Source organism: Bombyx mori, chromosome 25 (genome assembly GCF_030269925.1).
Source record: "Bombyx mori chromosome 25, ASM3026992v2".
NCBI lineage: Eukaryota > Metazoa > Arthropoda > Insecta > Lepidoptera > Bombycidae > Bombyx > Bombyx mori.
This window is the reverse complement of record NC_085131.1, coordinates 2032093-2055009: the sequence shown is the minus strand read 5'-3', so window position 1 is coordinate 2055009 and position 22917 is coordinate 2032093. Positions and strand designations below refer to the sequence as shown.

At 37.8% G+C, this 22917-nt stretch overlaps 2 protein-coding genes across 2 annotated transcripts in view; one reads left to right on the top strand and one right to left on the bottom strand.

Annotated features, from left to right (window-relative positions):
* LOC105842984 (uncharacterized) overlaps positions 1–22917 on the bottom strand; it is a 204130-nt gene that overhangs the window by 142993 nt on the left and 38220 nt on the right. The window lies entirely within an intron of this gene.
* LOC105842988 (cell growth regulator with RING finger domain protein 1) overlaps positions 1–22917 on the top strand; it is a 79088-nt gene that overhangs the window by 45767 nt on the left and 10404 nt on the right. The window contains exons 5-6 of the mRNA XM_012697667.4: positions 20210–20354; positions 21319–21426. Coding sequence (XP_012553121.1) covers positions 20210–20354; positions 21319–21426 — 253 coding nt within the window. The remainder of the gene's footprint in view (positions 1–20209; positions 20355–21318; positions 21427–22917) is intronic.

The following is a 22917-nucleotide window of genomic DNA, read 5'->3' as shown; positions in this document are numbered from 1 at the left end:
CCCTTCCTCTAAGTTTCTGAAATCTAAAGTTTTAGATTTGTATAAATATAAGCAAGACTTATAAATTAGTTCGCCAAAAAAGTTTCACTTCTGACATGTGTACTTTGTACGCACGCACTTTTTTTTTTACAAGTGCAAGTACAAGGCTCCAACTCTTTTAATATATGCAGGTAAAATAAAATAAACGAATTTCAAACAGGCTAGTGAGTGACTTTTTCTAATTTGACAAGATTTCGTTTTATAAAATGTTTAAAATTATAATATGATATAATGTATAAAATTATAATATAATATAATGTATAAAATTATAATATAATAATGCACTCAAAACCGAAATAACCAGATTATGGAAAACACACACAGAAATAGTACCAATAGTAATAGGAGCAACCGGAGTAATAGCCAAAAGCCTACAGAAATACATAGATAAATTAGATGCAAACATCAACCCACACATCATGCAGAAACAAGCTGCCATACACACGGTCACCATCATCACGAAAGTCTTGGGGGATACGGTCTTCGTAGGAGGGGAAACTGAGCCACCCTTTCCCTGAGGGTCTCGGGGCGGGAGCTCAGTAAACCGAGCCTAGAGCTCGAGTAGAGGTAGAATAATGTATAAAATTATAAAAAATTTTCAAAACATTTTTCTTCACTTTTCCAAGAAAACGTGGAAATATCGAAATCTTTAGGTATCATCATGCTTAGTCGAATTTCGACCGGCGAGCAGCATACTATAGCAAAAAAATAATACTCAATGACGCTTTTTGAACAGGTTTCGCAATGCTCGCAAAAGACAATAGTCGGAAACAGTATATTGACTATACAAAGATCACGATTTTGCGGAACAAAAGATATTTTACGAACGAAACCTTGTAACATCAATGTAAGTAATGTGTTGACAATGTACTTTAACAGTAATTGTAAATCTAATAATCACCTATATAGTGCGTGATACTTTACAGTTTTCGTAGTCTTCCACTTGATCTACCACGAGAACTGTAAAGTGTTCTAGTCCACCGCGAAAACTGTAAATATATATATACTGTTTAATAAACCCTTCCTTGAAGTAGCTGGTGGTAGGACCACTTGTGAGTCCGCGCGGGTAGGTACCACCACCCCGCCTATTTCTGCCGTGAAGCAGTAATGCGTTTCGGTTTGAAGGGTGGGGCAGCCGCTGTAACTATACTGAGACCTTAGAACTTATATCACAAGGTGAGTGGCACATTTACGTTGTAGATGTCTATGGGCTCCAACAACCACTTAACACCAGGTGGGCTGTGAGCTCGTCCACTCATATAAGCAATAAAAAAAAGCCACAATAACTGTACCGAACAAAAAAAACATACATTTTCTTTTATTTTGACGAATTGATTATCACCTCCAATCATAAGGAGGTTCGTTTGTGGTTCAGTCGGTCACGGTACTTGAATAAACGCACTGGAGATTTAGCTAACTGTTATAATACAAACACGAGTCAATGCCTCACAATTACCGTTTTTTTGTTTTAGCCAAAAAAGTAAATAATGATAAACAGAGCGAGGAACGTAACTATTAACGGTTTTTTTTCTTCCTCTAATGCGTAAACAGTTAATACTGTTATGTCATTATAATTGGGTACGGAAGTCCAGCTTAATGCTGTAAGGAAGCTAAGTTATATTTATTTTTGTCGACCCGGCGTCTATGATGGAACAAATACGATTTGTGGTGTGATTGTTGTTGATTTTATTGCTTATTGTTATTATTCTATTAATTAACTAAAGTGGCGGATGAAAGGCGATTGCATGCAGCAGAGATGCGAATGTTGCGATGGATGTGTGGAGTAACTAGAATGAATAGAATACGGAATGAATATGTTAGAGAAAGGTTGAAAGCGGCACCTATGACAGAGAAGCTGAGAAGTGCGTATGAAATGAAAATTAGGTTGGTAAGAGAATGTTAACTATGAATGTGGAAGGATACAGAGGCAAAGGTAGACCTTAGAAGAAATGGATGGATTGCGTGAAAGACGATATGGGTAAGAGGGGAGTGTGCGAAGAAATGGTATATGATAGAAGAGTATGGAAGGAGAAAACATGTTGCGCCGACCCCAGGTGACTGGGGTGATGATATTATTATTATTCTATTTTACTCTATTATTTTTTCTATTTTATCATTATCTCACATATGTGGGGTTGGTGCAGCATGTGCTCTTATCACACTGCACAGTGATTTGGCATGAGTTTTACGACTGGCCGCCTGCCCGAAATCAACCCTCCTTGGGTTATATCGCCGTAAATCCATTACAACCTACCACAGGGAGGGACATTTCAGTATCTTCTTTTAGTGTTTCTTTTACTTCACCCGTTCCGTCCGTTTGGTTCTATGAATAGCCATTTATACAGTTATTATTATTAATATTTTCAAAATTTTATTTTCATACAAAATGTGTCCAGTAAAAATCCCAGTCTGTGGGATTTTAGTATCAGTAAAGTGTCTTCACAAGACTACCTACATCAGGAGCCTTGTTCTTTAGGCTATGACAACTTCTAATATGTCTATATGCGGGTGGAGACATTCACGTCGAGATGTCTATGGACTCAGCCAACCAGGCGGGCCGTGAACTCAATCGCCTTTTCACCACCAAATGTATCACTGGGTTTCTTCAGAGTTTTTTGAACTGTAAATCATTATTATTTTATTTGAAATAGGTCATCAGAACGTCAATAATAGCCCTTAGATAAATAAACTAGTTCAGAAAACAATATAATTTTAAATAAACAGGTTATACCGGCCCTGAATTAAACGCCGAGACTTAGTTACCAAACCAGTATATTTATCAATTGACCTAGTCTTAAGATGAGCAGGGTCGATGGAACTCACTGTCAAAGTAAACATAGATTCTGAAGCGACACTGACACACTGACACGCATTTCCCACATTAGTGTATCCACCATAATTATTCTTCATCTAACGGCTTCTCTATTATTTATTTAGCTGTGAATTTTTAATAAGTCACGTACATGTGTGAATTGATGTCATTTTTAACCAATCAATTCAACTGTATTTTTTTGGAACTCTCAACCGGTTTAGGTGAACCAGTTTTGATGTTTCTTTTTCATTCAAAACTGGTGCTTCTCCTGCGGTTCCATTATATTTATGCCATATATGAATTTGATTGATTTCAACTATATTGATGATATTATCTTTTTTGTTTGTCCAAGTCGGTTTTATGTTTTGTTAAAATGTTGTAAATATATCATCTTTTCACATCTTAGGTTCAGAAGCAGCACTGCCTTGTAAATGAACAATGACAATGAACCCCAATACTGCTATTATTAAATCTGACAAGGCAAACTGCTAAATTCGTTGAACTCATCGGATGTGTATGATAAATAACAAAAAATATAATAATAGAATCAATTTAGTGACATCACAATTTTAGAATAACAGAGTTTTACTTGTGTCTCCACGGATAGGTCCCGTCATACTGTGTTTTGTTTTTCGTACCTATTCGCCGGTAGCCTAAACCTGTAAATGAGATATTTCGCATTAAATGACAATATTGAGAGCGTACTAATAATTTATAATTGATGTTCTGGGATGTCTTGATAACTATGAAATCTTAGAAATGCGTTCGTCTTTGTTATTTTTATGTTTTTACCGTCATACATGTCAAACAATGTTTGAGCGTTTTTACCCAATCTATTCGTTGGTAGTCTAAGGGACTATTCAATTAATGCAATAAGACAAATTACCCTAACGCTTTAAATTCATGTATCCTTGATGATACAAAAAAGTCTGTACAGTCTTGATAGTAGGAATTATAATACCCCCCTTTATGTTTGTTTCGTGGATACCATTCGTCAACGAAATGGTAGAGTGGGCAGTACAACATCGTTCATCGGTACCGCCGTCCTCTTTATTACTACCGCAAAACAATACGTTTCGGTATGGACGGTATCTTAGTTGTTATAATCTGAGGGCAAATTCAATGCAATCTCTTCAACCAAAGTCTTAGATTTATCGTTCAGTGTCATTCCTATCCCAGAACCATTAAAAATCGGTAAGAAAAACCTTGTTCTCACCCCAGGTTCGACCCGCAGAAAAGTTACGTGACCCTGACCGAGCCTTGCCTAAACCATCAAAGAAAATGTAAACAAAGAGGCAAATGGACGGGTGCTGAAGTTAATATCACAACTGGTATAGGCGATCTTGCAAATGACAATTAATGGGTGGGACAAGGTAGGGCCGGCACTAATTGCCGAGCCCACAGTTGCCCATATAAACCTTCGTACTGAGCTAATTGTGCACTGTGATTGGATAGGATATTTTAACCAGTCAGTAGGAGATAAAATCGTTTAAATATGTCTTTATTCCTTTTCGTACGGCATGAAATTGGTTCAATTGAAATTGTAATGCATTGGATGAAATGGAATGAAATGAAAGGAAATGCGATGAGATGACATAAAATGTAATAAGGTCCCAGTAAAATGTTGCCAGTTTAAAATTACTTCTCTGGGGTTTTGGAAAAACCCGGGAATACGTCCTGAGATTTGGCTTCATTTTTACAGCTTTTAACCTGAAGAAACACTAAGTTAACAATATGAAACAAGTTCAAATAACTTCTCACCGCACTTTCTCGTTAAAGAGCCCAAGAGACCTATTTACTGGTGGTAGGACCTCTTGAGAGTCCGCGCGGGTAGGTACCACCACCCTGCTTATTTCTGCCGTGAAGCAGTAATGTGTTTCGGTTTGAAGGGTGGGGCAGCCGTTATAACTATACCTGAGACCTTAGAACTTATATCTCAAAGTGGGTGGCGCATTTAAGTTGTAGATGTCTAAGGGCTCCAGTAACCACTTAACACCAGTGGGCTGTGAACTCGTCCCCCCATCTAAGCAATAAAAAAAACCTATTTAAAAATATTATCAAAACTATTTTACAGCATATAAAACTGGGTACGGTCTTTAACATTTCGGTAGTGTGGTCTTGCTTTAAATGTGGTTTGAAAGGAATTAGTTAGTTCTGCCCCTATCCACTAATGCAAATGAAAAAACTTGAAGCCTGTGAATATGCGGGAATGTGAGAAAGTTGTTACAAATAACGAACCGGTTCTTGCGCAAAGCTCTGTGCTACATAAAAGCTTAAGTAAAGTTTCACGATACTGTGGGAGTTTCTTGCAGGGTAGACATATTTTTTTTCTCATTCAAATATTTTAGTCATTTCTATCTTAATAAATACACAATAGAAATAAATTCTGATTATTTTAATTTTTTCAGATAAGTTTCGCGAAACTTCATTTAATTGCTCTTTGTTCTCCAAATGCGTAATTAGTTTTTATTATTATTTTATTTCAAAGATTAATCTTGTGAATAAAATGCTTTTTAAAAGAAATTGTTTGTATTTCAATAACAGTAATTTTGTAATAAGAATCGGGTTTTAATCACATACGTACATTGTCAACGTAGTGTTACGCCGCGAAAATGTTTTCAATTTTCAAGGATTTGATCTGTTTAAATTTCATTCTACTTCCTACATATATCATAAAACAAGTAACAAAGAAGTGTAGGCTGATATTGCTAGGTGACATAGGCTGATATTGTCAATACTCAAATGTTTATGTTGTGGTACTCGGGACAATGGCGGTCCATTTATTTATATCATATTTATTTATATATATAATATTTATTTACATCAAGTAAAAATCCTTACCAAAGCCCCAGTTAACGAGAGCGTGCGCCAAGCCTCAGCTTATAATCAACAAGGATTCCTCATGACCACGACTGCTCTGCCAAGAGTAACAGATTATAATGATGATGAACAGGGGATACCACTAACTACCTTGCAATCACGCCCGAACGTGCGTTCACCACGAGACAGAATCCGGTTGAGGTAGAAGAGACAGACACTCTATGTTTAATTGATCATCATTCAAGAAAACCTGCACAGAATTTAAAGTATTCTCCCCCATTAATAAGAAAAGTGTTATTTGTTTATTTTGACTTTTGAACAAAGAACGCTGTCAGACGCCGATGTTAAAACTATAACTATAATTAATTTCAAATGACACTGACTACAAATAAAAAAAGACAGTTATGAAATACTCTAAATAGGTCTTTAACAAAATATCGCACAGTGCGACCCCTTAACAAATTCTACTCAAAGAGTTCCAAAAAATGTTTACTCCTTCAATTACCATCAAAAGAACGGTACAAACAAAAACTAACACTAACTTAATTAGATGTGTAAAACTTTACATCAACGACATCAAAATGTTAATGTTAATTCGTCTAAAATTAAAATAGAATCAACGGCGACATAACCTCCAAAAACATAAACAATAGATTAATAATCTAACATAATTAATTAACTGCATTAATCTAACTAAAAGATTAAATACAAAAAATAGAACTAGGAAGACAAACATTGTTTGTTTATAACTAGATTATTATAGAATGGAAAACCTGAATCGCCATTTAACGATATTCACGAAACAAGCTTGTACATACAAATTCTGGACCTCCAAATTCGGGTCATTGGACTACCAAACAAAAAGAACCGTTCGGTGGAATATCTCCCATCCGTAGTTGGTTTTTCCTAAACTGGTAACCTGTGACACTACCTTCACATCACACCAATAGTCCATCATCAACGCCCACAACCACAGCATCGTTGCTCTCATTGTCGCTTGCTGTATCGTATCTAGAAATATTCTGCCTACGTACATTTATTTCTAGTTAACCGTCCATAGCACCGAGTGATGAGAATGCGTCAAGTTTCAAAGCTGTAGCGGGTACTTGCCAATCTTTCTTGAGATACGTTCCTTGCACATGTTCACTTTTTCTTTTTTTTTTTCTAAAAAAATATGCACAGCAAGCCTTTGCTGTGCTTTATTTTGAAATAAAAGTAGCTTCAGGAAGTTCAGGTCACATTTATACCCCAGTCATATTTATGGTCATATTTGATTGATAATTAGACACATTTACATTCGCTGAAGGTCACGAAGAAACTCAATCTCGCAGATGAGGGAGCGGCCTTTTTTTCCTATCTAAGCTGATAGCCTTGAGAGGCTATTTCAGCGGAACCTTAACTAGTAGGTGAGCTCACGGGGCTCAAACCTGACGACGTTGCCAACACGAACCCTAGCAAGAGCCGTACTTCGCAGAATCTACCACCGGATCGGAAACGCGACCCATTGAGAAGATCCGTGGAGAAATTCAGTGGGCTGTATCTGAGGGTTAAACATGTTCACGATGAAAGAATAACGTCGTGTAATAACAATGTTAATAAATATGCGCAAGTACATACCAGTAGTGGTATGGGTGTATTCTGAGTATTTACTATTGGTTAGGCATCACCATACTGCTTATTTTTCTTTACCGTAATAATCGTGAATTTCGATTTTAAAGCACAGTTGATGCTACCTCCTAGCGTCGCTTTCCTCATTGCTGAGGGTCGTGACTCTCCCGCTGCATCATTCTCTCATGTAGAATTTCCCTCCATCTGTTGCGATCCCTGGTTTCTCGGTGGTCATTGTGGAACTTGATGATTAGACAAGATTGAATTTGGCCCGACCATCTCGTGGTACTGCGTCCTCCAATTGAGAGTTAAACTTCATGAATGAACGTAGGCAACCTTGTCTATCGGCTCTTGTAATTACAGATAGCTCGTGTGCCAATCTTAAAGCAAAAAATAGTAATTTTAAACTGCTTATACAGTTGTTTTTTCTACCTAAGCTGGTAGCCTTAGAGGGCTATACCAGGGTAACCAAGCGAGTAAGTGAGCTCACGGGGGTCTAACTTGAGGACGTTGCTAACACTAACACTAGCAAGAGCCGTGCTTCGCAGAATCTACCACCGGATCGGAAATGCGACCCACTGAGAAGATCCGACGGGAAACTGAGTGTAACGCGTGCTCTTTTTTTTCCCTACCCAAGCTGAAAGCCTGGAGAGGCTATTTCAGCGTAATCTTAACTAGTAGGTGAGCTCACGGGACTCAAACCTGACGACGTTGCTAACACGAACCCTAGCAAGAGCCGTGCTTCGCAGAATCTATCACCGGATCGGAAACGCGACCCACTGAGAAGATCTGACAAGAAACTGAGTGTAACGCGTGCTCTATTTCGCTTGTATTCATCAAAATTTGAAAATTACATTAAGAATGAAGTAAAAAAAAAACGATCTTAACCCGTTAAAGTAGTTACAAATTAGTCGCATGCATACATTGATATGGTTTTTTAATACATCAATGCATGCATAGCATAACATTCTTCTTCTTTTTTCCCACTTTATCCCACTAGGTGGGGTCGGCACAGCTAAATTTTCTCTTCCATTCTCTTCTATCAGCCGTCATCTCAACACTCACTCCTCTCTCTCTCATATCGTCATTCACACACTCCATCCATGTCTTCTTCGGTCGACCTCTTCCCCCTCTACCTTGCACTACCATTTCCATACATCTACTAGTCACATGCATCTTCTCTCTACGCATCACATGTCCATACCACGCTAACCGTCCGCTCCTTAATTTGTTGCTTACCGGGGCCACTTTCACACTTCCTCTGATATAGTCATTCTTTATCTTGTCCATTCTTGTCACTCCACACATCCATCTCAACATTCGCATCTCTGCCGCATGCACTCCTCTTTCATGCTTTACTTTCGTCGCCCAACACTCAGATCCATACAGCACGACAGGTCTAATGATCGTTTTGTAAATTTTTATAAATAAAATAATATTTTTTTAATACATCAATGCATGCATAGCAGCATAACATTGTTCATTAAAATGATGTTTATTTTAAAGTAACATTTGACAAGACAAGCGCACCTTGCGTATAGACATTGTTTCTAAAGTCACCGAGTACTGATTGTAGTGAGTGTCCTTTGTTTCTTTTGTTCTCGCACAAAGGCCGTATTGGCTAGATGGTTTGTTTTTTTTTTTGTTGACAAAATTCCTCCTTGCGAGAAGACAGAGATTTTCCGTTGCGACTGTTCTTACAGTCGTAATGTCAAATAAAAAAGGTTCGTTTTTCATTATACTAGAGGTCCCGCAGTAGTCGAAATTCGACTATAATTAATTGAAATTGTAAGTTTGTACACTATTATGATTGTATTTTATACTTCTATAATCACACATTTCGCCAAGACTACACTATAAAAAATATTAACAAAGACAAACAATATTGAATCTATTCTCAATTTGACCACAGACGTCAAGAACAAAAGTTTGACAATAAATAGTATGCATGCGTGTGTGCGTCAAATACATGGTATGTAGTGTGTGTAATGTTTTCTTTATTGATTTAATGTATCTTTTATGCATTATTTAAAAAAAATAGCATTGTGCACTTCTTCTCTGTATTCTCTATAAGTGTGGAAAATTTCATAATCCTCCGTTCGCGCAATTTTCGTAAAAAGGGATACAAAGTTTTTGCTTCACGTATTAATATATAGATATACGATTAGAAAGCGAGACTAAGGTTAATAAAAAAAAAAAACTATAACGATACTGGCGACGTAGCTGTGACGTAGAGCATAACTAAAGTAGACAAAATCAAGAATGCGGATATCAAAGGAAACATTCATAGTGGCGCTACTGGTTACAGAAAATATATATTTATTTGTAATTAACAAGAGTCGCGTGGTCACTATCACTTCCTACACTCTTTGGGGACTTTTGAGGACAACTAGTTATTTTGCTCGCTTAAAGCAAAACTTGAGAGAAAATTATTTTAGGCCAATGATAGGAATGCGATAAAATAACAACGAAATAGAATAGGTTCAATATTGACGAGAAAACAATACAAAAACAATGGTAGGAAGTTCCAAGAAAGTTAAGAATGAGTCATAAAATAGCAGATGTTAAATTTGTAATTTATTTTGACATTTGTTCCTCCTAAATAATATAAATATATAAAGCTCGACTGTCGCTTATAGAGGTATAGATATGTAGCAGTCTCGCTTACGGAGGTCCACGAGGGAAAAACGACTCTCTCTTACAGAGGTTTCTGTTTCTCGCTAATAGAGGTTTTGGGAGCTTAAAATGACGGGTCCTGGCTACTACTCCCACTTATAGAGTTTTCTCACTTATCCAGTTCTCACTTACCCAGGTTTGACTGTAGTTATTAAAGAAATTAAAAATAACTGTCTCTTTCCTTCTGTCGATATCTTTCACTGTGCCGACAGAGATGGCACGATAACTGGGCTCGACGAGTGAATTGACCCATAGACACAGCCCACTGAGTTTCTCGCCGGATCTTCTCAGTGGGTCGCGTTTCCGATCCGGTGGTAAATTCTGCGAAGCACTGCTCTTGCTAGGGCCAGTGCTAGCAACACTCCCGGTTTGAACCCCGTGAGCTCACCTACACGTCAAGGAGAAGCTGAAATAGCCTCTCAAGGCTATCAGCATAGGTTTTTTTTATTATTTATTGCCTAGATGTGTGGACGAGCCCACATCCCACCCGGTGTTAAGCGGATACTGGAACCCATAGACATCTACAACGTAAATGCGCCACACACCTTGAGATATAAGTTCTAAGGTCTCAGTATAGCTACAACGGCTGCCCCACCCTTCAAACCGAAACGCATTACTGCTTCACGGCAGAAATAGGCGGGGCGGTGGTACCTACCCGTGCGGACTCACAAGAGGTCCTCCCACCAGTAATTACGCAAATTATAATTTTGCGGGTTTGATTTTTATTACACGATGTTATTCCTTCTATCTATTCCGTGATTCCTTCACCGTGGAAGTCAATCGTGAACAATTGTTAAGTACGTATTTCATTAGAAAAATTAGTACCCGCCTGCGGGATTCGAACACCGTTGCATTGCTATATAATATACGAATGCACGGAACGTCTTATCCTTTAGGTCACGACGACTTCAGGTAGGAAAAAAACAATCATCAGAAAAAGGAAATAGTGCGCTGATTACTGAGTAGGTATTAGCGAACCGGCTCGCCCTTTCTATGTTGGTATGTGTTTAATCCGACTGTCTTGCATGAAGCCAGGAAAATGTCACCGGTAGCACTCACTGCTGTGAACTTTAAGCGGTTATTGTTCCTTGAAAATTGAACTTGTAAATTTTTCGAGAAATATAATGTTTAATGATTTTTTTATTACTTAGACGGGTGAACCAGCTCACAGCCCAACTAATGTTAAGTGGTTATCGTAGCTAATAGATATGATCAACGGCAATTCCGCCACCCAACTAAAGACATGAGCTCTATGTGTCAATTTTGTATTAAAACGGCTGCCCCACCATTCAAACCGGAACGTATTGCTTCCTCGCTGCAGCAATAGCAGAGTGGTGCCTACCCGTGCGGGCTCACAAGACTCCCTACCGCCAGTAATAAATTACTTAAAATGGCTACTGTGGTCCATGGACCTATTTGTGAGCTTACATGCTCCACAGATCTGCAAATTCGAAAATTGTCGCATACGTTATTCAATACAATAAAGATCTCGTGTCCCTAAATAGGCATTAACTTCACTAGGTCCATGGGCTCCGTTGACCACTTTATGTCAGGTAGGTGGTGAGCTCGTTCACCCATCTACGCAACTCACAAAAAAAACACATTCGATCATAACCTTTTGTTGATTTAATTATGGCCTGATTGAAATTTCTTTTGTTTTATATGACCGTGTTCATTATTTACACAATGCGCTGCTTAAAGACAATTGTTTTTATGCTAACAAGTTGTATTCAGTACAATTAAAACACACATAAATAACGTAAGAATATTTGTATATAGGTAGTATTGAAAAAAAAAACAATACAAACCGTCGAACACGATTTTATAACATTGTGTGTTTGTTTCTTTAATTTTTATAACTACTAGAGGTCCCGCAGTAGTCGAAATTCGACTATAATTAATTGGAATTGTAAGTTTGTACACTATTATGATTGCATTTTATACTTCTATAATCACGAATTTTGCCAAGGATACACTATAAAAAAATATTAATAAAGACAAACAATATTTAATCTATTCTCAGTTTGACAACAGACGTCAAGAACAAAAGTTTGACAATAAATAGTATGCATGCGTGTGTGCGTCAAATACATGGTATGTAGTGTGTGTAATGTTTTCTTTATTGATTTATTGTATCTTTTATGCATTATTTTAAAAAAATATTAGCATTGTGCACTTCTTCTCTGTATTCTCTATAAGTGTGGAAAATTTCATACTCCTCCGTCCGCGCAATTTTCGTAAAAAGGGATACAAAGTTTTTGCTTCACGTATTAATATATAGATTTGGATACTGTATAGTCTTTATATATGTATTTCTTCAGTGCGTGTGTTTGTTACTGAATTCCTCTTAAACGGCTGGACCGATTTCAGTGAAATGTTCTGTGTACCGTCAGGTGAATTCGAGAATGTTTTATATTTACAAATCTGCCCGGCGGATGGCGCCGCTGTCGATATCTAGGTTATTTACCTTTTCTAGAAATAATTTATTTGGCAGAACAACGTTTGCCGGGCCAGCTAATTTTATTTGATTTCGTAGCTAGTAAGTAACCTTAAGTTTTTAATTTTTTGCTGCAAACGCACTGTTATACGGGACTTTGAAAGACTCTTTTTAAAAAAAGATTTTATTCACTTTGAAGATACAAAAATTCTACTTAGGAAGAGTGTGGTTCATAGTAACGACGCAGAGTGACTGACTTCGAGCCAACGGGGCTCTAGTATATGTTAGGCCGGAAAGTGCTGATAGAGGCACTTTTCGGTCTTAGGTAAATTAATTAATACTAGAGGTCCCGCAGTAGTCGAAATTCGACTATAATTAATTGGAATTGTAAGTTTGTACACTATTATGATTGTATTTTATACTTCTAGAATCACAAACTTCGCCAAGGCTACACTATAAAAAAATATTAATAAAGACAAACCATATTCTATTCTCAATTTGACAATAGATGTCAAGAACAAAAGTTTGACAATAAATAGTATGCATGCGTGTGTGCGTCAAATACACGGTATGTAGTGTGTGTAATGTTTTCTTTATTGATTTAATGTATCTTTTATGCATTATTTAAAAAAAATATTGGCATTGTGCACTTCTTCTGTATAGGTACTCTCTATAAGTGTGGAAAATTTCATACTCCTCCGTCCGCGCAATTTTCGTAAAAAGGGATACAAAGATTTTGCTTCACGTATTAATATATAGATACTAGGTAATATTATAACAGCACGTACTGTAACTACATACATACATCCAGGCTTCGAATATATATTTATAGGTATTTTCAGTATTTATTGAGAAAGTTATCGTGAATCGTGTAAATCGATTCGAGGACTGTTTCAGTAAAACTAAACCTCATCAGTCTGTGTTGACGTTTCTTCTGTTCTGGAAATGGCTAAATGGATTAAAGTAAAATGACGCACTAAGATAGATTATAAACTGACATCCTTATTATCGTAGTCAATGGCATGACCTACACGACCCGTATATCTTCTCTATTAAATACGATATCGTATTTATTGGTTAGTGATTTTACGTACCAACTAATATACCAATCGACTGTTCGATCGATCGAATAGTTTATATACCAGAGAGTTTTTATTTATTGCACATATTGATAGACGAGCGACAGCCCACCTGGTGTTAAGTGGTTACCGGAGCCAATAGACATCTATATAGGTTCTAAGTTCTCAGTATAACAACGGCTACAACGGCTGCCCCACCCTTCAACCCGAAACGCATTACTGCTTCACGACAGAAATAGGCAGGGTGGTGGTACCTACCCGCGCGGACTCACAAGAGGTCCTACCCCGAGTAATTACGCAAATTATAATTTTGCGGGTTTCATTTTTATTACACGATGTTATTCCTTCACCGTAGAAGTCAATCGTGAACATTTGTCAATTACGAATTTCGTTAGAAAAATTGGTACCAGCTTTCGGGATTCGAACACCTAATGCACCGAGCGTCTTATCCATTAAGCCACGACGACTTCAAATTGGAACTTCAAGAAAAAATAAAAATGGACTGTATCGAACTGTGTACAGAACCGCTTAGACGTTTCTCTAGCGCCACAAGGACATCTTGCAGATGAAATTAGCATTAAAGATGCGTTCGACTTTCTTGCGCAAATTGTCAGTTATACGCACACCAGTCGACAACGGGTCAGGGCCCCGATCGTGTGGGGGCTTAGATTTGGACATTTCCAACAGCCACTGACATTATTAAAATAAATTTTGCTGCATTAATCTTGCTAATACCAAAAATTTACCTTATTTATCTTTGTGTAGCGCAAAATGTTTTTATTATGATACTAGTATGATACTAGTTTTAGTATGATACCGACAGACTTGTTAGTGCCTCAATCTATAAATGAAAAACCTAAACTTTTGTATAAAATAAACTTAAAACAAACAAAAGGTATCCGTCCGACGGAGGACACATCAAAGAAAAAATAAAATTATTATTTTTATTTAATTCCGAGCAATTTCATATTTATCTACCTTTTAAACCTTCTCTGGACTTCCACAAATAATTCAAGACCAAAATTAGCTAAATCGGTCCAGCCGTTCTCGAGTTTTAGCGAGACTAACGAACAGCAATTCATTTTTATATATATAGATATAGATTAATGATCGAAAATACAGGTTGCAGGGCTTGTGAGCCTGCATGATAGTTATAACATCAGTTGTACGTTCCGCCTTGAAGGGTAAGACGGTCGCCGTACAATAAAATTGACACTTCGATCTCAGGTCACTGTGATGTGTGATGGTTCATCGTAAACACATCAGAGCGCCTTGTCATCCCATCTACTAAATAAAAACTGCTAATCACTGACTAACATTTATATACAATCAATCTCGTTTTTACCATTGCACTGCCCGGCTCCGGAGTAGAGTTCATCCATACTACCTGGAGCCACTGCGTTCATCCATAGTGCGTTTCCAGCGATCTTTTTTGCCACGTACCATCCGACTATGGAATGAGCTCCACGGTGTTTTCCGAGCTTTATGACATGTCCTTCTTCAAACGAGGTTTGTGGAGAGTACATAGCGGTAGGCAACGGCTTGGCTCTGCCCCTGGCATTGCTGACGTCCATTGGTGATGATAGCTACTCACCATCAGGCGTGCCGCATGCTCATCTGCCTACGAGGGCAATAAAAAAAAGCAAAAGCAATAGTTAGCAATAGTATCATTTTCTTTTTTTGTTCATTAGGACGCTAAATGTCAACTAGTCTGTTTTTTCGTTCAACTGCAAATAGAAATAACAAATTTTGAATGAAAAACGAGTTGGATCATTGGTCGAAAACTAATAAATACATTATTACTAATAAATACAGTCTGGCTATAAATACTGTTTAAAAAATATATATATTTTTCTCTTTATATCACAAGTTTTTGTTCAAGAATATTAAAATGGAATACGGCGATTAAGCGAACTGAATTGTTATCATAGTGTTACACAAAATATTTGTAGAACCAAATGTAATTTTTGTAACACTATTGTGCTTTTAGTCGAATGTTTATGTACCGATATGGTAGTGCGAGGTAGAGGGGGAAGGGGTCCACCAAAGAAGACAGATGGAGTGTGTGAATGACGATATGATTGAGAGAGGAGTGAGTGTTGAGATGACGGCTGATAGAAGATAATGGAAGAGAAAAATTAGCTGTGCCGACCCCGCCTAGTGGGATAAGGTGGCGAAAAAGAAGTTTATGTACCGATATATTAATAGGTATAATAAAACTTCCTCTATATTTGACAGAAACGGATTCGGCAGTCGATCTACACTCGGGTGCAATGAAATCGCACAGCTTTACATTTTTTGAAAAATATTGTTTACTTCTTTTAATTTAAAAAAATACATATATTTTTTAACATAGGGTTAAAGGTTAGTTCAATACCTATTCAATGATACCATATAAGTGGAGATAGGGTTACTTTCTTGAGGAAAATAAAATACAACAACAATTTAATCTTTATTACAAAATGATTACTCAACTAAACCGTTTAAAATTTGGGGATTAATAAAAAAAAAAACACAAAAAATACTGAAAAATCATTTATTAGTAACAAGTATTGCCCCCTCTTGCCCGAATAACAGCTTCACACCGATTCCCCATCGACTCTATCAAGTTTCTGATAAAGTCTTGTGGCATGGCGTCCCATTCCTCTTTGAGCGCATTTTGTAGCTCCTGGAGATTAGCTGGAGCACTATTTCGACCTCTAATTTTTCTTTTTAATTCGTCCCACAAGTGTTCAATCGGATTAAGGTCCGGGCTCCGAGCTGGCCACTCTATCACGGGTACATTTACTTCTTGTAAGTATTGTCTCACTATCGCAGCGGTATGAGGTCTTGCATTGTCATGCATAAAAAGGAAGTTACTTCCAATTAAACGGCCAAATGGTACGACATGTTCTTGTAGAACTTCCCTTATGTATCGTTGAGATGTTAGACCTCTTGTTTGTCGCCTAATATTGCCCCAACGATGAAGACAAGCTCTGTTTTTTGTTCGAGTGAAAAAAACCCTCAGAACATGCACGAACCACCGCCGTATGCTACACGTTCTGTAATGCAACATTGGGAAAATCGCTCTGAGCGCCTTCTGTAGACCCTTCCACGTCCATCATTATCATGAAGACACATTCTGGACTCGTCTGAGAACAGGACTGCTTTCCACTGGTCGGCTGTCCAGTTGACGTGTTCTTGTGCAAATCGAAAACGAGCCCGGCGGTGAGCTGGCGTTAATTTAGGGCCATTTGCTGGCCTATGCGCAGTCAAACCACCTTCGGCAAGTCTCCTTCTGACTGTCCACCTGCTGACTACCACTTCACGCACCTGTTGAAGCTGCTGTGCAAGTTCAACGGCAATCAAACGACGATTTCGCAACGCTGTCGTTACAAGAAACCTGTTGTCGCGCTGTGTTGTAGCTCTTGCTCGACCAGATCCTCGTCGCCTTTCAAAGCCACCAGTCTCCCGGTAGCGCTGGTACACACGACGAACTGAATATCGGCTGATATTCAGTTGTCGAGCTACAGCACTCTGGTTCTGGTCCGCTTCAATTAGAGCGACGACTTGAGCGGCTTTTTCCGGAGTAGTATCCATCTTTTCAGACAAATGCAATTGGAGTCACTAGAGGGCTTATCAGGTTAAGCGTTGGCTTGCAACTGATGACGTTTTACACAAAACATGCATTTTTATACCTGCAGTTGGTCTTGCAAACTGCAGTGAGTTGAGGGAGCAATTTTTGGAGTTTGCTGTTGTCGTTTTGTTTCAGCAGGCAGGTAAACTTATCATGTCTTATGTGGTATCATTGAATAGGTATTGAACTATCCTTTAACCTTATGTTAAAAAATATATGTATTTTTTTAAATAAAAAGAAGTAAATAATATTTTTCAAAAAGTGTACAGATGTGCGATTTCATTGCACCCTAGTGTAGTATCGTGCTAAAAGGACTATCAAAGTAGTGGAGGAAAGAATCCGAAGAAGTCCCAAAGCAAAATATTGGATCTAAAGAAATCAATAAAGCACCTAGAACCGTGTTGCGTATTTTAAAAGGTGATTTATAGCTTATAGCAAAAGCACTCATGATTACTTAACATATATTTGAATACTAATAGAGTAATAAAAATAATACCGTGAAGCGCCTGGCGAAGACATTTTTACGTTGAACAACATAAGCAGGTCAAGTTTTAAGCTCAAAGCTCTACAGAAACGTCTCAATTAGTAAATAGGGTACAAGGTGAGTATTATCTGTGAAGGTTTGGTGGGGTATTAACTATCAAGGTGTGACTTAGCCATATTTTTGTGAAAAAATCAAATCATCGACTCAGATGAACATACAACTAAGCCCCTTAACAACATCATAACCAAACTCCTTTTAGCAAGATTCAACACCGGGTAACGAAGCTCAATCCATACAAAAGATATCCTCCCGATCCACTAACGTGCTTTTAGGTACCTCAAGCACCGGTCACCGTTCCCAAATTCCAAGGGCTCGACGAGTAAATTAACCCTCAGACACAGCGCACCGAGTTTCTTGCCGGATCTTCTCAGTGAGTCGCGTTTCCGATCCGGTGGTAGATTCTACGAAGCACGGCTCTTGCTAGAGTTCGTGTTAGCAACGTCGTCAGGTTTAAGCCCCGTGAGCTCACCTACTAGTTAAGGTTCCGCTGAAATAGACTCTCAAGGCTATCAGTTAGGTAGAAAAAAAAAAAGATACTGGAAAATGATGTTTCTGACTATATCAGAGCTGAAGACTGTCCAAATCATAATCCACTTAATAATGCTTTATGGTATCTAAATACCATAAATGCGTATAGAGCCATTATTTGAAATCCATTAAAGAAAGAAAGCCCATGCTTCTATCGCTAACTGGCCCAATCGTATGTAAAACATACAGACCAAAGCAGATAATTTTGTATGAGCTTCGAATTCTAAAAAGCTATTATATTGATGTATGTATAAATGAACGGACAGTAATAAATGTAATAGAAAAAAAAAATGTTTTCCTTATAACAATGTTTAAAGTAAGACCGTGTATAGTGTTGTGTACTCAAGTGTGCAACGCAGATGCTGTTTAAATTTAGTTGTTTTTTTTTTAAAGTTCCTTTTGCACATGTCTGACTCCGGACATAAGCGACGTCTGCTAAAGTCTCCCTTCAAATTATTTTAATTGAAAATGCTTGGTTGATGATTCTGTGACAAGCGGCTAGTGGCTTAGCTTTAAACGAAGGCGACTACGCAATGTGGCCCACTGAGTTTCTCGCCTGGTCTTTTCAGTGGGTCGCGTTTCCGATCCGGTGGTAGATTCTGCGAAGCACGGCTGTTGCTAGGGTTCGTGTTAGTAACGTCGTCAGGTTTGAGCCCCGTGAGCTCACCTACTAGTTAAGGTTCCGCTGATATAGCCTCTCAAGGGTATCAGCTTAGGTAGGAAAAAATAAAAACTACACGTGAAATCTCTCTACGAACTTAAAAAAGTATTGTACATGTGTACCAAACATTTTAATCATCCTTTAAATATCATCATACTTGTTTAATGTCGAGATGTTCTAACGCCACTGATAGAACGAGATATGATAATATGTGTTTGTTAAGAAAGAACTGGCGAAAAACTTGCCTTTATTATTATTTTATCTGGATTTATTTTCATTTAGAAGGCATCGCTTGATCCCGTAGTCAAACAAAACTAGACTTTATACGAAAATTCGTACGTTGTTCCCCCAATTTTTTGGTAATACTTATACTACTTATATCAGTCTTGAAGTCATGAAAGTGCACCGGCTGGGAAAGCTGTTACTCTTATGTAACTTTCATCCCAAAGTGGCACTAGGGCCGTTTGTAGACGCTTAGACAATTCTCGTCTACTTCGTATTTGAGATTTCCTTGAAAAAACATGCTAATTCACACGCCCCGAGTCAAATCTGTGGTCATGGACGCGAATATACAATGCGATCAAACCATGTTACAGCCGAACGATTCGTTTCCTAATCGCGCAGCAACACAAGGCTCTAAACATTATAAAATCCGTCGGTTCATTACGTAACTCTTATAAATAACCAACTCCCCGAGTCCTTATCGGAAATTGCATTTCGTGTGAACGTAAAATTCGATCGTTAATAATGATTTATTATATTAGTATGTTTACAAATGTGCAAATGTGTTCGGGTGGAAAAAATGTTGTATCTTGTTGATTTATGGGCCTTCGTTTGGAAACAGCGGTAAGTTTGGTTGGCAACGATAAATGGATAGTGTTTTCCTGACTTTCACTGTTCAGTTATGCATTTCTTATTTCAAAATTTCCACACTTACTTTCGGACTTCACAGGTTTCGCAGTCACGGATGACTAAGATGTAATGTTAGGCGTTGAAATTTGAATATTGTCGTTATTAATAACATTTCTTTACACGTTGAAAGGACTTAAATTTAGACGCCTGCCAATTTCACTTTAATTTTCATCTCCAATAGAGTTGGGATTCATTTTGACTAAGCTCGAATCGTCTTCTTCTTTGAAGTTTGGATATGTTATAAACGAAATGGCCTTGCATACTGTAAATATCAAGTGCCCATAAGAACGGTGAAAGGAATTATGGTTGAGAAACATTGAGTAAGAACTACTACCGCATGGTGTGAAACAGAACGGACTTTTTTTTAATTAACAACTATCTATGCTCTGATCGCGGCGATGTCTATAGGCTCAATTCAAATCAGGAACAACAGTGTGGCATACAAGAGCTAGACTTAATTCATGAATTTCTTTACAGAAGCGGTCCCCACGACGAGGGACCGATGAGGTTGTCGACAGTGGAGCCTCTACAACTAGGTCCTCCGCCGAGAACCTGCTACCCTCTAGTGGTAATTTTGGCGAGGGACCTTAAGGACATTGGAGAGCTGAGGCCCGACGACACGGTGAGAATCGCAATCCCTAGAAATATCCTAATCTATACTAATATTATAAAGAGGAAAGATTTGTTTGTTTGTTTGTTTCGAATAGGCTCCGAAACTACTGGACCGATTTGAAAAATTCTTTTTCCATTAGAAGCCGAAATTGTACCTGATGAACATAGGCTACTTTTAAAAAAAAAAAAAAAAAATATTTTATTATTTTGGTTTCATGTGTGTTTTAATGTTTCCGAAGCGAAGCGAGGGCGGGTCGCTAGTTTATAATAATTTTCTTCTGATGAACAAAGCAGGTGATGTTATACGAAATAGATTGACATTGATAGAGAGATATTTCTCAACGCATCTTTCTTCGTTATAACTTAATATTTATAATCGTTACATTATTTTTGTAATGTAAGACGATGCACAATTTAACAGACTTTCATAATCAGCAATTAACACAAACGCACGTCATAAATTTTACACGTCCACAAGAAAATTCAACAGTAGGGTACGGAGGTAGGTGGCGCATTTACGTTGTGGATGTCTATGGGCTCCAGTAACCACTTAACACCAGGTGGGCTGTGAGCTCGTCCAATCATCTAAGCAATACAAAAATTATAAAAAAAACGTACTTGTAATAAGCGCTGTACTGCTAGGTAGATTACTGAAATAAATTCCTATGAGTGTTACAGCGATAAACTTTTATTAACCGCTGACTAACGTCTGACGAAGGCTAAACTCTATCTACGCCACTAAAGAAACATAAAATATCTAATATGTAGACTTGTATTGTTGGAGATGCCTTAGTTCATAGTTCACCGCAAAAACTCTATCTGCGCCACTAAAGAAGCGTAAAATATGTAATATGTAGACTTGTATTGTTGGAGATGCCTTAGTTCACCGCAAAAATCAATTAAAATTCAAGGTCCTCGCAGACCATACGAAGGGAGCAACGATTAAGTTAAAATGACGTGGTGACATTGTTCAGGTGGCGCTAGTAAGCGTGGTTCACATACGAGACGAACAGTGTCCGCTGCCGAGCGGCGTCATCGCTCAGTACCTCAAGCAGGCCAATGGTCATCTCTCGTGTTTGAAGGTCAGTAATATACGTGTAACTATACTTGAGACCTTAGAACTTATATTTCAAGGTGGGTAGCGCATTTACGTCGTAGATGTCTATGGGCTCCGGTAACCACTTAACATCAGGTGGGCTGTGAGCTCCTTCACCCATCTAAGTAATAAAAAAAATATACGAGTTTGGCGGTCTCAGAAGCATGGTCACGACAGCCGAGCGGGTATTAGGGGCTTAGGGAAGTGTCCGGAATTGTTATCATCGGTCTTTAAGGGTTAGTGTAGACTTTAAAGGCATTTTGTGAGTGACAGAGATTGGGATTGATAGTGTAGTGTTTCGTTTAGCTTTCTTTATTGGGATCAGATTCGTCTGCGCGGCTATGCCAATATCAAAGGTAAAGCAAACGTCACATAGATATCGCGCCTGTAAAGCTGGAAACCAAGTGAGATATATCAATTAGAAAAGATATCATTTCGGATCTGAATTTCAACTCGTATAGCGAATGTTTGCCATAAGGAAAATTAGTAAAGTTTAGAGAGTCATTTGGGAGGAAATAACTTTCCCTGAATTTATCCTTGGTTAGTTTCAAATGCTCAAAAAGAAAACCGAATGGTTGCTGATGTCGATTGAAATTTTCTACATATTTCATTTTTGTAAGATTACGGTTATCAACTCGTTATGTACTGGTGGCCCGCTCTGGCTTCGCCCGGGTAATACAAAATATTATACTTAAAGTAGATTACAGTAGTTTTATATGTATTATTTGTAATATTTTTTCCTAAACATTTTATAAGAAGCTTTAATGTTATTATATTTTTCAAAAGTGACTTTGAACTCCTAATTCAATTCAATTATATATGTACATCTATTTATAAACATAAGTCTTACGTTGATGTATATGGGCTCCGGTAACCACTTAACACCAGATGGATCGTGAGCTAGTTCAACCGTAAGCCGTATTAGTCCAAGCAAAAAAAATAATTACTTAGCAGACCGCTTAAAATATAAAAACCATCGATTGCCTTAGTTTCTAGCTTGTGTTCCAGCAGTTTAGGGCTTGCATCGATGAGTCAGTCGCTCAGCATAAATAATAATAGATGTGTGGATCGAATTAAAAGCAGAATGTAATCTCATTAAAATTTATTATACAATGTATTCGTTTTAAAAGATTTACTCGCGTTCTGAAGTCGGTACTTGAAAAATTATTTTTGCATTTGTAATTCCATCACCATAGTCGGTTGCTCTTGGCAGAGCAGTCGTGCTCATGTGGAATTCTTGCTTATTAAATAAATTACAAATAAAAATAATCGTAAATTTAATACAAATGCTTTTTAATGCATGCATTTAATAAGCATTTGTATTCCGCATACTATTCAATTGGACACGTAGCTATACCTGATGCTCCATGATAATCTAATCGATTTATTTTACGTGAGCACTCTCTCAAGGTCACCGTTCTCGTCGAACTCGTCTATTGCGTCGAAGAGTTCGACGTGCAACCTAGCCCAAAGACAC